The sequence below is a fragment of the Schistocerca cancellata genome, chromosome 4, assembly GCF_023864275.1.
Source record: "Schistocerca cancellata isolate TAMUIC-IGC-003103 chromosome 4, iqSchCanc2.1, whole genome shotgun sequence".
Classification (NCBI taxonomy): domain Eukaryota; kingdom Metazoa; phylum Arthropoda; class Insecta; order Orthoptera; family Acrididae; genus Schistocerca; species Schistocerca cancellata.
In genome coordinates this window covers 148,839,679-148,856,171 of record NC_064629.1, presented here as the reverse complement: position 1 = coordinate 148,856,171, position 16,493 = coordinate 148,839,679, and the positions used below count along the sequence as shown (strand labels likewise).

Genomic DNA, 16,493 nt, shown 5'->3' with positions numbered 1-16,493 from the left:
CTATTGCCTCAGCGATTTTCCAGTGGTCAAAACAGACTCCTAAAGAAGCCTTCGCTGCTGCCATGGAATCATGGCGTCAGCGTTGTGAAAAATGTGTACGTCTGCAGGGCAATTACATCGAGAAGTAACGCCAGTTTCATCGATTTCGGGTGAGTAGTTAATTAGAAAAAAAATCGGAGGCCTTAGAACTTGAATGCACCTCGTATCTGCTGCAGTTACATATTTTCTCATGTCATCAATTAAATGCAATATCTCATGTGATATCCAAGGATTTCTACTAGGCCTTGTCTTTTTACCTATTTGATCTTTGCTGTCTTTACTATTTCATCCCTCAACACTACCCATTCATCTTCTACTGTATTCCTTTATTATGTTTCAGTCAATCGTTGCCTAATGCTACCTTCGAAACTCCCAACAAAACGTTTCTCTCAGTTTGTCCAGATCTCATCATCTTAATTTTCTGTTTTGTTCCAATTTCTTCAGTTTCAATCTGCAGTTCATAACCAGTAAATTATGGTCAGAGTCCACATCTGTCCATGGAAATGTCATATAGTTTACAACCTGGTTCTGAAATACCTACCTTACAATTATATAATAAACTTCCCGACAAAAAAAGTGAAGCACCACGGAGACATGGCCAAATGTCAATGTAGCTTCCTAAATGTACACACCATTGACAGGTATGTAAATGATTACAGGTGCAATTCTCTGTACCATGTAGAATGGCCATCAGATTGCATTAGTGTTGTTCATATTTAGTGCTGTTACCATACCAGGCAGGTATGAACAATGTCAGATGTTGAGTGATTAATGTGAAGGACGTGCCATATACTCATGTGAAACACCGCTATCAGCTCCGGACAGAGATTTAAAAAGGCATCACTGTGGGTCTCTGTTTGGCTGGCTGGTCAAATCGTGCTATATCCACATTTGTGGAGCATACAGATGTGATGTCAAGCTGAAAGGGAGTGTGAGGGCAGACATACCTGTAGTCAGTGTTCCGTCGACCAAGTCTGATCACCACAAGGGAGGATTGTGCGCCAAGCACATCGTAACCCCTTCACTTATGTGCCTGCCATCCAACAGCAAGTGATGGATTGTTTGCAAGATTCTGTGTAATCCCATCCCATAGGTCAAAGACTAGCAGCAGCCAGACTACGGAATTACCACGTCGTGTAGGCTGCCATTAACAGACCCGCCAGGATAGCTGAGAGCGCTAACGCGCTGCTTCCTGGACTCGGGTAGGTGCGCCGGCCTCGGATCGAATCCGCCCGGCGGATTAACAACAAGTGTCGGTGTGCCGGCCATCCTGGATGTGGTTTTTAGGCGGTTTTCCACATCCCACTAGGTGAATACCAGGCTGGTCCCCACATTCCGCCTCAGTTACACGACTCGCCAACATCTGAACAGGTTCGAACTATTCCATGAATTACACTAGACGCAGACAGCTAGGGTACACTAATTCCGTCCCGGGGGGTACAGGGTGGCGGCAGGAAGGGCATCTGGCCACCCCTTCATCCTAACCTTACCAAATCCGTTCCTAACAATGCCGACCATGCGTCAGTGTGGAACATGGCACCAGTGAAAGAAAGATAGAAAGTAGGCTGCCATTAACACTCCAACACAATGGAGTGGTGTCGTTACCACTAAGTATGGACTGCTGATGAATGGTATCTGAAATGAATTGTGGTTTTGCTGCCCAGGATGACCATAGTCAACAATTATAATAGTGACCTGGGGAGGGGTCCCATTTTTACAATGTTTTGGAGAGGCATAGTAGCATTACTCCTGGTGTCCTGCTGTGGGGAACCATCGGATATGACTTCAGGTCATGGCTCACAGTGACTGAGGGAACTCCGACAGCACAATGGTCATCCACATATGGCATGTGTGTGTCTGTGAACTGTCTGTGTGATGTTGAGGTACTTCCATTTCCAGAAAGATCCCTCAATCTGTTCCTGATAGAACATGAGTAGGGCCAGTTCAGGGCTCAACTCCATCCCAGTGACAGTATCCAGGATATCAAGGACCAGTTACAAAAGCTATGAGCCAGCTAACCTCAGGAGAGGATACAGTGGATTTATGACACCTTTGTCACTTGAATCAGTACATGCATCCAGGCCACAGGGGGTGCAACATCACAGAGGTTTGCGAGCTTATACTCCCAAATTATTTATAAATCTGGTTTGATTTTGTAATCACTGAAATAAGAAAACCCCTGTAATTTCATTTCCTCCGTCCCTTCTGGGGGCTTCACTTTTTTTATCAGGAAGTGCATATCCGAAACTTTCCTGTGTCTTAAGTTCTCTTCCACATATACAACTTTCTTTAAATATTCTCAAACCAACTGTTTGTGATGATTAAATTACGTTCCATGCAACATTCTATCAGGCAGCTCCCCCTTTCATTCCTTTCCCCCATCTGTGTTCTCTTACTCTTTTTTCCCCCTCCCCTCATGGAGCTGAACAAGAACTGATCTCAAGGTACTAATGGTGATTAATAGTTTGTCCTTCACGAGTCCAGTGGAGATACAGAATCCTGTGAATATTGAAAAAAATGGACTCTTGATTTGCTCATTTGAGCACTCAGTGAAGTTGGGCCCTTCCAATGCATGGACTAGTGCTTAGTTTCTGATCACATAAATGAAAATTCAAGATTTGTCACATGTTATCACTCTTTCCAAGAAATTAGGATCATTTTCAATAGTATTCAAACTGTCAGTACAAACATTTTCATGAATTCTGATTGAGAGAATTTTCAGTCCCAGTTTTGTACACCCTTTTCTCTTTTTAGACTGCTTATGTAAAATTTGCCTTACACATTCTTTGTCAATTCCTACAGTTTCAGCAATCAACTGAATGCTCAATAGACAGTCAGTTCAAATGAGATAGCCCACTTTTTTATATTTTCATTCATTTTTTATGCTGAAGGGCCTCCTAGGTGTGAGGCATCTTCAACATCATCTCAGCCATCTTGGAAATGCTTGAACTACTCAAAAACTCGCATTCTTGATAAACAGTCTTTGCCATACACTTGTTTTACTAACAGATAGGTTCCAGAAGCAGTTTTTCCAAGTTTCATGTGAAACTATACAAAAATTTGATGCTCTATTATTACACTTATCATTTTTCTGGCAAAACAAAGTAATAACTCTTACACAAATGAAGACCACAGCCACACTGATTTGTTTATAGACATGGCATTCAACTGAGAAGACTTCACGCTTCACGGCTACTGGTCGTTCATCTTTGGTGCATGAGTACTTACTTTGTGACATCAGTCCCATTATTTTATAGCCACATCTCATAGGTTCCTAAAAGGGGCAGCAGCTTTTTCAATTGCTGAAAAGGGCAACAGTCCAGATGTTGACTGATCTAGCCTTGTAACATTAACAAAAGAAAACTACAATCATATCTCTGAGGGCATGCAGATTTACTGTATAATTTAAAGATGATGACATCCAGTCGAATAAAATATTCCAGAGGTAAAACAATGTCTCATTTGGATCTCTGGGCAGGGACTATTTGGGAGGATGCCATCAGTAAAAAACCGATCTGACATTCTACAGATCAGAGTGTGGAATGTTAGATCCCTTAGTTGGGTATGAGGGTTAGAGAACTTGAAAAGGGAGGATAAGATGAACTTAGATACAATACAAAATAGTGAATTGGTGGCAGGAAGAACAGGATTTCTGGTCACATAAGTACAAGGTTATCAACACAATATCAAATAGGAGTAACACAGGAGAGGGTCTAATAATAAATAATTAAATAAGACTGCGGTTGAACTACTATAAATGCATTATCAAAGTCACGGCAGAAAAAAAGCCAACACCCCACAGTAGTACAAATACATAGCCTACTTAGCTCCACAGATGAAGAAAAACTTAAAAGAATATAAGATAATAATATGTTGTATAAATAATATAAAAGACATTATTCAGTTCATTAAGGAGGTGCAATTTAATAGTCATAGGGGACTGGAATTCAATAGTAGGAAGAGGAGGAGAAGGAAAAATTGTACAAGAACACATAAGAGGGGAAACCCACTGGCAGAATTTTGCACATAGCACAATTTAATCAATGCATCCATTTGGTTTAAAATTCATGAAAGAAGGTTGTAGAAATTTAGGAAATTAACAAAATGGGACCCTGATAAACTTATCAGAACCAGAAGTTGTTGAGTGTTTCAAAAACAGCATTAGAAAATGATTTATTGAAGCAGAAGAAAGGATTAAAATAGACGATGAAAGGGGTTCTTTGAGAAATTGAAACAGTGAAGGCAGCAAATAATGATCAAATAGGAAAAAGACATAGGCATACAAGAAATTGGATAAAATATTAGATATTCATTTCTAGCATAACTGTATAGATAAAAAATTTGCTCGCTAAATGGTAGCAGGAGAACAAACATATTACCGTATTTAAATTTGCAAGGTTTCAGAGCCAGTGGCTCATTTCTGGCAGAAGTGTTGAAGGGGAAGGAAGATGGGTGAAAGAGAAAAGGACTGGTGAGGTTTAGGAAATGGGGAGAGTTCAGAAAAGTCACCCAGAAGTCCGGTTCAGGGGAGACTTACTAGACAGGATGAGAATGAAATCTTGCTTGTTGGGGATTGCAATGGACGAGATTTGAAAACCTGAGAGCTTCAAGCTGGAACATAGGGTAATACGCAAGGCAGAGATTACTGAAAAAAACATCATGTGCGATTTCATAAGAGCAGAAAGTTAAGTACATTAGTTGTGACCTTGGTACCTGCTTCACCACACGTGCCATCTGGATTCTTCCCCTAGACACCAGTTTCTCAAAACTCCACGGGTGGGAAGTGGCGTTACAGCGTGCCCTCAATTCTCACCACCCAACTGGTCTTAACGAATGTTAAATTTTTGGTCTTATAATTTCTTCACAATAACTATTCCTTTCTTCAGTCTCTTTTAGTTTTCTGTATCTTTTATTTTCTGACCTGTCTATCTCCCCACCACCACCACATAAAATGCACTAAGCTTTCTGCTCGTATTAACCTATGAACAATGACTCTTCAGTAATCTCTGTCTTGCACGTTACCCTATCTTCCATCTTTAACCTCTCAGGTTTTCAAATCTCATCTGTTGTAGTACTCAACAATAAGTCTTTCCTTCTCATCCCGTCCATTAAGTCTGCTATCACCTAGTGTTCTGGGCAGTTTTTCCAAACCCTCCCCATTTCCTAACCCTAACTAGTCCTTTTCCTTCACCCCTCTTCCTTCTCCTTCAACCATTATGCCAGAAGCAGGAGCCACTAGCTGTGAAAGCTTGTAAATGTAAATACTTTTGTATGTGTGTTCTCCTGCTGCCATTTGGTGAGTACATTTTTATCTACCTAGTTACATTATATTTTCAAAAATTGATTATTTTTATTTGACTGACAATAGGGGAAAATATAAATATGAACCCGGCAAAAGGGAACACAGTCTAAAAAAATGATAGTGACAGGAAGAGCATACTGGCATACAAAGAACAGTTAGAGGAGAAATGAAAAGCTGTAGAATCATGCATGACTTGGGAAATACAGATGCCGCCTGCATGAAAATAAAGACACCTTTGGGGAAAAGACTATATCAAGAGTAGATATGGCAACGCAGTACTGAGCAAAGAAGGAAGAGAAGAGGAAGTAGATGAGAAAGACATAAGAGAAACTGTACTGTGAGAAATACTTGAAAGAGCACTAAAACAACTAAACTGAAACTAGGCGTCTAAAGTAGTAGACAAAGCTCCCTCAGAATTATTGAGATCCTTGGGAAAACCAACCATGAGAAAACCATTCTACATGGTATGGAAGACATATGAGCAGAGGAATGTAATAACCCCAATTGCTAAGGATGCAGCAGTTGACAGGTGTGAATATTACAAAACCATCAGCTTAATAAATCATAGTTGCAAAATACTTACATTTATTACTTCTAGAAGAGCAGAGAGACTGTCAGAGGAGTACCTTGTGTAAGATAAGTTTTGGTTCCGCAAAATCTTAAGAACACACACACACACACACACACACACACACACATGTGCGCACAATCGAAAATATTGACTGTATGACTTCTTTTAGAAGATACACTGAAGGAAGGTAAACACGTATATTTAAATGAAGTTTTTGACAATGTTGATTGGAATATATTCTTTGAAATTTTGCAGGTAGTAAGGCTAAAATATAGGGAGAAAGAAACTACTTACCACCTTTACAGAAATCTGATTGCAGTTGTATGAATCAAGTGACAAGAAAGGGAAGCAGTAGTTCATTATTCAGTCTGTATACACAGTAAGCAGTAAAGGAAACCAAGAAGAAGTTTGCAAAGGGAATTAAGGTTCAGGGTGAAGAAATACAGAAATACAACTTGAAGGTTGTAATTCTGACACAGATGGATAAGGGGTTGGAAGATTAGTTAAATGGAATGGATAACGTATGAAAAGAAGTATAAGATGAAGATCATCAACAAATATAAAGCAAGGGTAAAAGAATGTAACTGAATTAAATTTAGTGATGCTGAGGGAATTAGATTAGGAGAAGAGACATTAAAGGAAGTACACAAGATTCGTCATTTGGGCAGCAAAACAAATGGCTGCAGTAGAGATGGCAATAGTGAGAAAAGCATTTCTGGGGAAGAGAAATATGGTAATACGTAACATAAATTTAGCAGTTATGAAGTCTTTTGTGAATGTCTTTGGATTGTAGTCTTGCACTGAGGTGAAAAGTGGGCGATAAACAGTTCTGAGAAGAAGAAAATGAAGAGGTGCTAAATCGAATTTGGAAGAGAAGAAATTTAAGGAACAATTTGACTAAAAGAAGGGGTAAATTTAAAGGGTACACAGTGTGGCATCAAAGAATAGTCAGTAAAGTTGGTTGGTTGGTTTTGGGGAAGGAGACCAGACAGCGAGGTCATCGGTCTCATCGGATTAGGGAAGGATGTGGAAGGAAGTCGGCCGTGCCCTTTGAAAGGAACCATCCCGGTATTTGCCTGGAGCGATTTAGGGAAATCACGGAAAACCTAAATCAGGATGGCCGGACGCGGGATTGAACCGTCGTCCTCCCGAATGCGAGTCCAGTGTCTAACCACTGCGCCACCTCGCTCGGTATCAGTAAAGTAGTGGAGGGAAGGGTGAAGAGTAAAAAGTGTAAAGACCTGACTACAGTAAACAGGTTCAAGTGGATATGGCTTACAATAATTCTGCAGTGATGAAAACCCTTGCAAGGGATAAACTAGCACTGAGAGCTGCATCAAATCAGTCTTCAGACTAAAGATCACAACAAAAATAACAACAACTGATTTGTATTTAATCATCTTGTAAATAATTTGCAGAAAATTTTCTGTCGTGAGTTGAAGGCAGTACAATTAATAATTTACAAGAAAATAGAGTTTTTCATAATTTCGAGTTCTGACAAAATACAGAATCTACAACCCTGGAATTCTTATAACAGTATGTGTATTTGAGTATGAAAGCTTCATACCGAAGAGTATATTTAATTATTTTCTGTATTTTCCAGTTTGTGGAAAGTGTGTATTTGTGATATAAAAACACTAAAACATTACAGACTATCAACGGACTATTAATGGCCAAAAACTATAACTGTGAGATAGAAATTTCAGTACCATACTTATAACACAACAAGCAACCCGGCCCAGCTTCACACAGGCAGCATTAAGTTTCCATGGCCAGATGACTTGTGTGGCACAGCATATTTTCTTTGGGTCCAATGCATAGAGTTATGAATACATTTCAGAGCAACATTAAGTAATTAAGTATCATCACTAGTTTAACTTGTGTCATTGACCCATAAGTTGGGATTCAGAGATGTTATTGGTATTCTTTGTGATAAGAAGATGTCTTTTTCACCTGAAATCAAAGCTATACTGCACAATGGTGAAGCCAGTTGCATTATAAAGTTCCAAGTGTTGGCCCACACCTAGAAGTGCTGAACACTCACTACATGTCATGGAAATACAGATACTGAGAAGATCATTAGGCACTTCCCTGCTCAACCACATCAACAAAACAATAATCAGATGACTAGCTGGAGAGACTCCAATCAATGATAAGATGCAAGAACAGAGACTTTGGTAGTATGGCCACATCATACAGGCACCACCTACTTCCGTCATCAGCTCAGCCCATCATCTCGCTGTCAAAGGCCAGAAACAATGCGGCAGACTTAAATTATGGTGGCTTGACACTATAAACACAATCTAAGATCAAGAAGGCTAAATCTAGAGGAAGCATTAGGCCGTAAGAACTGGCATGCATTGACCCAAAGAGCGGACTCAGTTCTAAAGGGATGATGCTACGAAGAAGAACAAGAACAACTTACAAAATGTAAGCAACACACAGCAGGAAAGTTGTCTGGAGACAATTATGTTGTGTGTTCCATACTGAATTGGAATTTTCATGGCAATTATGTGAGCACATTGTGATGTAAGTAATATGTTTACAAGCAAAGTAAATATTGTATGCTAATCATCGATTCATGTGCAAATGTGAATGATTCAATGTGCATTGAAGACTGGCTGAGGTGGCACAAATAAAAGAAATAAATAAGGAAAAACACACATGATGTACATGTTTGGTTCATTTTACAGCACTTATCTTGTGATGCTTAGTACACACTGTGATGCATTTTTGATACTCATTGCCATAATTCTTTGTCGTTGATTCTTTATGGCAGACTACTTCACCATGCCACACAAGGAACAGAGCCCACATCAAGGTTTGGTTCAAGGAAGGCAGAAAGCTGAAATTTGAGTCATATGCTGCACTGTTGACAGAATGTAATGTATGTAAAGGACACAAAGCTGCTGAAGTAGTTTTTCAGAAAATGCTTTACTTGCAGCATAAAAAATAAACCACCACATATTTTGGATTCACTTGTTTTTTCACTATGCAGTTATTCTCAAACAATTGTAAGGAAACTATTGGGTAAAAGAATATTCTATTATTTCAAACTGTAAGTCTCACGTCACAGCCTGATGATGATGTGGTTATCTTATTGTTATTGCTCCTATTTATTATGATACTTCAGAGTTCATTAATTCTGTGGTGTCACCGCCAGACACCACACTTGCTAGGTGGTAGCTTTTAAATCGGCCGCTGTCCGCTAGTATACGACGGACCCGCGTGTCGCCACTGTCAGTAATTGCAGACCGAGCGCCACCACACGGCAGGTCTAGAGAGACGTACTAGCACTCGCCCCAGTTGTACAGCCAACGTTGCTAGCCATGGTTCACTGAGAATTACGCTCTCATTTGCCGAGACGATAGTTAACATAGCCTTCAGCTACAGTTGCTACGACCTAGCAAGGCGCCGTATTCAACTGCTATAATACTTCTGTATCATCAAGAGCAATGTTCTACAAATGTGGATTAAAGTTAAGTATTCCAGAAGCTACGTACTTTTCTTTATAGCATTCATTACGTATCCTGTTTCAGACCTCACGCCAGACTGCTTGAGTTTAACGCGTGCATTTCGGCCTTCTCTAGCTATACAACAAATTCACTGCCCATTGTTTTAAGAATTTACAGTGCATTAAGAGAGTGAATTGTGACTGCTAATCTGAGGGAAGGAGAAATTGGCAGTTTGAAATTGTCGTCACATTTCAAAATGCGTATCTCCACGTCATAGGGAGGTAAATGCTAGGTTAAAAGCCAGAGTGAAAAAATGTGACCCAGCTGGGATTTCATCCCACAATCTTTTGGCTTCCATCCACACACTCTACTGCTATATCACCACACCATATACGAATTACATCTTGTTTGCTGTCTTCTTGAGTCACTGCTGCTCTCTCGAGTTATGGCAGCTGTTCACTAGGTGGTGATGGCATCATTTCTGCAACTTAACTTTAATTCATCACAATTCTGACAATTTGCACGAAATATTTATAAATTATGTACAAAAACCTTCCTTGCAAATCAGTGTACCTATCAGTCAAAACCAGATCTAAATCCCTACAATAGTTCCCGAGACTAGCCAGCATACACAGACAAATGCAAGCAAGTGGCTTCAATTAACATACAGAGAGATAGAGAAGAGATATAATTAAGCTGTACCAATTTGCATGTTTGTAAACACAGTTATTCAAGTTACTGAGAGTTTTGAATCAGTACTTTGCCCGCCCCTGGTAATTGAGTGGTCAGCGCGACAGAATGTCAATCCTAAGGGCCCGGCTGGGTCGGAGATTTTCTCCACTCAGGGACTGGGTGTTGTGTTGTCCTAATCATCATCATTTCATCCCCATCGATGTGCAAGTCACTGAAGTGGCATCAAATCAAAAGACTTGCACCCAGCGATCGGTCTACCCAACAGGAGGCCCTAGCCACACGACATCTACTCTATCAGTACTTTCAGAACTGAAAGTCTACAAAAGTTCCATTTGAAAAATTGTGTGTCATGTATTTATAAGAGTGACTAATTCTAATTAACTTGATCATATCAAGAAAACCGTACTGTAATATGGTAAAATTTGGCATGAACATAGAGTCCCAATTGTGAAACCTATTTACTTTTTTGTATGATGTGAACAAACTTTCTCAGCCTCCTGTAGAGGGCTTGTGGCAAGAAAATTGAGTGTTCCATCTGCCTTCCATGACCACAAATGACATTCAAATTGTTCTGGAGCAGTTGGTGAGTCCATGCCACGTAATGTAAGTAGTCAGTCTATGCCAGGCAGTCAATGTGATTAGTTCATGCCAGCCTGCACACTACTGTTATTATAGAAGTTATAAACACGTATCCCAATACCTGTTTCTAGTAAATGTCATATTGTGGACAGGGCAATGCTAATGTCTAATATCTGATAGACGTTTATAAAACTGATTGCTCTGACTGACATTTTTAAGATTTTGGAAAGTGACTTGCAAAGCAGAGTATCTCAGACCTGGTATTAATTATTGTGCACCATCTGCATGTGATACTGCGAGGCAAGCAGAGTATTATACTTTTCCACTTTTAGGACAAGTAACACAACTTTTGAACTGACATGCCAATAATTATTTCAATTAGCACAGCAGGAACACTATCAGACTTCCCACTCAGTAACGTGCGAGGTCCTGCTTGTTTGTGTAAATGTGGACTTCCGAGACTGACTATTTCAATTTCACCAGGTCCAGCTTCACATTATTTGTTGAAAAGCTTATCTTATTACCAACTACTTTACAGTAGGTTGTATTTTCCAGGAGATGAAATGTCAATAAGTGAATTGAAGATTACTTTTAAGGCCCCCTTAAGCAAGCAGACTTGTTTGTCAAATGCGTCCTTGTTTAGCTGTGGATTTGTCAAACAAGCCTGTGCATGTACAAAAAAGTTTGTCAGCTTAACCTTACTTTGAAGCAGACATTGTTTGTGTTTGTGAGTATTTTGACAGTACTGAGAATGGCCACAAATGCAGACTAAGCAGTTCTGACATTCACTTTGGCACTGTGTTTAAAATGGAAGAAGAAATCAAGATGCTGGTCTAGGGAACAGCTTGAAATGAGAGAGAGAGAAAGAGAGAAAGATAGAGAGAGAGAGAGAGAGAGAGAGAGACAGAGAGAGAGAGAGAGAGAGAGAGATTTACATTCAAACATCTGCTAAAGGAAATATTACTCTCAGAGCGCCATTAACACATCAATTTTCTCTGAACGGAGAATGGAACTTCTAAAAACTTGTTACGGCCCTGTCAAATTCGCTACAGATGGATCACACAAGCTGTACACATACTAAGAAAGCTTTTGAATTTAACCTTACTTTCGAAGCACACACTTTTTGTGTATGCTGTATTTTGGGACTATTGAGTCATCAGTCTTCTGAATGATTTGATATGGCCTGCCATGAATTCCTTTCCTGTGCCAACCCCTTCATCTAAGAGAAGAACTTGCAACATACATCCTCAATTATTTGCTGGATGTATTCCAGTTTCTATCTCCCTCTATAATTTTTACTCTCTGCAGCTCCCTCTAGTACCACGGAAGTTACTCCTTGATGTCTTAACAGATGCCCTATCATCCTGCCCCTTAATCTTGTCAGTGTTTTCCACATATTCCTTTCCTCTCCAACTCTGCTCAGAGACTCCTCATTCCTAACCTTATGCCTACAAATACAGATAAAGTATTTCTAACAGAGACTCTGGCAGTGTGTTTGAAGAAGAACAAGAAGAAACCATGACTCTTGACTTGGGAATTTTTTTAAAATGAGAGAGACAGAGATATACACATGAAAACCCGTTAATGGGAATGTTACATCTGTGGATGGACAGTGAAACATTTAATAACTTATTTAGAGTTACTTCACCATCACACTGAAAAAGAAGATGCATGTATGTGAAAATTTATTCTCTTTTCCTTGGTCCTACAATCACATTTCATTAAAATACCACAAGATGAGAACAAATCACCCACATCATCCATAAAAGAACCCGAGAACTTTAATTACTTTTATTTCATTACACTCCTGCTTTTATGTCCTAATGCTGATTTTGTTCATAACCTCTTCCTGTATAATATATGGCGGGGAAAGATGTAACTGTCATCGCTATTTTGTTTTTATCCTTGATTGAAGTTTCTATAGTTGTACAAACCATACAGTGGGACACATTGTAATTAAACAATTTTTCACTATACATATGCAGCAAAACGTCTAACAAACTACATTCGCCATCTTGTCAAACTTCCCGTCAATCAAAATTTCTCGCAAACACGTCAAACATGATCTATGCTTGACAAACACATCAAACAGCACCATACATGGTCAAGTAATTGACAAGCATAGTTAAGTTTGACAAAATGTTTGATCATTTAGGGGGACCTTTAGACTAAGTTCAGGTGATCTGCTGGCCCTTGCGTGGGTGGCAAAAAAACCCTTTAGGCAGTGGAAAGTAAACACTGAGTAGAATTAACTGCTTAAAGGGAATTGGCCATGGTCAGTTGTAATCTACTGAACTGTAATTGAGTTTCCACTTCCCAAAGTGAAATAGCAAACTTCCAAGAAAGACAAGTTGCCACTTCACATACTGGCTCTTGTAGACCTATTTTAGACTCAGTGTTTCTATGTATGTTACTGACCTATTTTTCTATGTTTATGTAGAAGGAGAACAATGTAAAAACTCCAAGTTAACCATTGTTTTTGTGTAGTAGTTAAAATATTCTTTGATAGAATCCTAAACACCTGTAGTATTGAATAAATAATTGAAAATTTCTGTCATCGTGCACTATATCATCAATCAAGGCTAAAGGACTACTTCAAATGAGGTTCGTACATCAGTAACGTTAGAAGCACTTCTGAATTTCATTTTCATTTGTGTGTATTGTTTATAATGAAGGTAGCATTTAATCAGTGTATAGCTGTTTTTCAAATCTCCAATGGCCTGTGCTGTATCATTTGATGATCACTTACTTCTGTTTCACCCAATATACCTAGCAAACAGATGAGCTAATGAATTATACTAAGAGTACAGGCCAAGTTATAAAATACTGAACCCAACAGGAAGCAGCAAAAATAAGTAGTTTTATCACAAAAAGTTTGAAAAATTATCATATTATCAGTAAAAGATAACAATAAACCAAACTTTCTATGGAGGAGAAAAAGATGAATATTTGTGCCAAACAAATGGTTCTTTGCTAAGTAGAGAGATATGCCAATCTTATTGAAATTTGAATTTATGATCAACAATAACAAATAGTAGCAACTATTACTCACCTTTTTCCCATTATGAAAGAATAATGCTGAAAGAATGTGTTCACCAGGAAAGGATACAGTACCAAGGCAAACCCACTCATTTAATAAATGGTCTTTAAAAGTCCATAACTGAACATTCCCATCTACATCTGCAATCTGAAAAAAAATGAAAATTACAAAATATGGCTCAGTTTTTAAGACATTAAGACAGAACTTATCAACATTTTGTGCTCTGAAAGTTAGCACCGTAACTGAATTTAATATTCATTCTCTCAGAATACTCAGTAGTGACTGAAAGTTACCCATCACAAGAGAAGAAATATTTTTAGCCTCAAAAGGGAAGTATTCTGAGAAACCTGTTAACATAACACACATTTCAAACTACAACATCAGTTACTTGTGTTCTCCATATCATTTGAAAACAGCTGATTGCTATTTCCCATGAGCCCTGCAGGAAGCCGCTACCCTAAGAGATAGAATTTCCGAGATCAGTTTAACCTAAGACTAGGGATTCAACATAATAATAATTACATATGACAAGTTAAAACTGTGTGCTAGACAAACGTAAACCTAGATACCTGCCTTGTGCTACCTACCAACTGTGCTATCTGGTCCGCTCTAGGAGACTCAAAGCTTCAATGTGCCAAAAGTTGCTCAACATTCTTCCAAATTTTGTATAAATTCTCTCACAATTCTGTGGGCCTAACTGATATGGGAGAATGCTCCATGATGTTTGAAAATTAATTTTATTTATTCCATCAAGTAACTACTGTACTGAAAGGCCTCTTTATGAGACTGCTGTTTGTAAATATGAGCATTATACACTACTACACCCAAACTAGGATAATGCTTATGAATGAAGAATCTGTGTTTTACTGTTAAATTCCTTGCATTATACATATTTAAGTTTTTCAAAAAATAATATATGTACCTTTTCCTCAGAGACTATTTAACAGATTTCTACAAAATTTTCTCTGTTTAATCTCTATGCATATAGTAAGCTTCTCTCATGAGGTTTTTTGAATATATGGAATAGGAGAATTTTAATAATTTTTCAATTATAATTCTGTAAGTATAATACAAAATATAAGCAAAATTCCAAGCACTGTGTCCCATATCTCGGCTTACACTCAGAATTTCAAAATTTACTCGAGATAACATTTATTGGCTTTATAGAAATAAGTGTACAAAATTTCATAATTATAGCCTTTATAGATTTCGAGAAAAAGGTACATAAACTTTAAAAAAACACAATTTCCACCAAATGCAAATTAAAGTTCAACCTTCTCTTATGTCACCTCTTCAGAAGGTCCCAGATTTGTACTCACAGTCCTCTTTCCCTTCACAGTTTCTCTTCTGGTTTCTTGTTTTCTGCCTTCTTTCCTTTACCACATCTTCAACTGATTTTTCAGCTGCAGAGAGGTGCTCTAAATTATTTTTCCCACGGTGTCTCAAGTGAAATTTCCTATTTTAATGCCCATTCTCTCTAATACATTCATCCACTCAATGTTCCCATCATTAAATACAAGAACTACATCATAAGTTGCAATTATGACAATTGTATCAGATGTAAATGTGGTTTTAGGGCATTGTTTCCATATGAGTGAATTTAGAAACTCATTTGGATTCTGGGTTTTGCCATGAACACACTTTCTCAGAAGTTCAGGATCAGCCAGAAACCAGTAAGCAGGCTTGACAACATCCACGATACAATTTGCAAGCCTCTACTTGTGAATGTAGGGTTTGTTATCCCTCTGAGCGTGTAGATATTTACACCAGCTAAAGTGGCACAGATTATGAATGGGATGTTCATCTGCTGAAACCAGGTTGAAATACATAGCCCTTACTGCACTTTGTGACCATGGCATTATTGAATGATAAAAGAATCAAACACTTGTGTAAATCTTTGACAGTAGCACACGGCAAGACAACAACTGTGTCTTCATAAACAAAGCAGCTAATGCTTTGCTTGCTGCTAGCTCCACCACCAGTCGAGTGGGGACAGCAGTATGGCCCACTCTCTGTCACATCATTTGCACTCTGTGAATATTCTACTTGCCAATAACGACTGTGTCCTGATTGTTTATGAAGAACTTAGTTTGTTACTGGTCTTGGCCTGGACTGTTTTCTCACTGTTTCTGTCCACATGTGTGTTTAGACTTTGGTGCTCAGTCACTACCACTATATTTCCTGGGTACTTGCAATAAAACAGTAGATACTACAGTTTTTGGTAACAAGACCCTTTCAGTTTCTACGTGTTTTCCATGAGATGATGGAGTGGGTTCAGTTGTTACAGCAGCAGCTTGAGCAGCAACAACACCACTTAGACTTCCTTTGTTAGTTGTTTATGACTCTGCATGGTGCCAAGGGTATTCTGCAACTACCAACGGCACATCCATCCCAACACTCACCTTCTCATATGTTTGGTCATTCACCGACACCCTCATTGTTTTCTTCTTGTTTGCACCATTTTCAGATTGTGGCTCTTCCCAAAGCAGTCCTTAGGCCCATACATGGAGTTTCTAGAGGTTCATAATGCCACGACAGTGCTCAGCCAGAAGTTCAGTTATTGCAGCAAGGTTTATATTTCGCTGCAAATTCGGTAATGGCCTTTCCATTTCTTGGTTGATACCAGGGTCTGTTTCTCTTGTGAATCTTGAAGTGTATCATTGCTTCAAGTGCTCTTCTCTTTCCTTCACCAACCGTCATTTAGTCAGTTTCAATGATAATCAGCCAATTCCTGTTCAAGGCCAGTTCACAATCGACACTGAGTATCAGCATGTCAAGTGGGCAATCATGTTTTTGGCTGTCGAAAGCACGACA

General features: G+C 38.8%; 1 protein-coding gene across 1 annotated transcript in view; it reads right to left on the bottom strand.

Annotated features, from left to right (window-relative positions):
- LOC126183313 (mediator of RNA polymerase II transcription subunit 16) overlaps window positions 1–16,493 on the bottom strand; it is a 295,961-nt gene that overhangs the window by 192,688 nt on the left and 86,780 nt on the right. Inside the window, exon 4 of the mRNA XM_049925164.1 lies at window positions 13,692–13,826. Coding sequence (XP_049781121.1) covers window positions 13,692–13,826 — 135 coding nt within the window. The remainder of the gene's footprint in view (window positions 1–13,691; window positions 13,827–16,493) is intronic.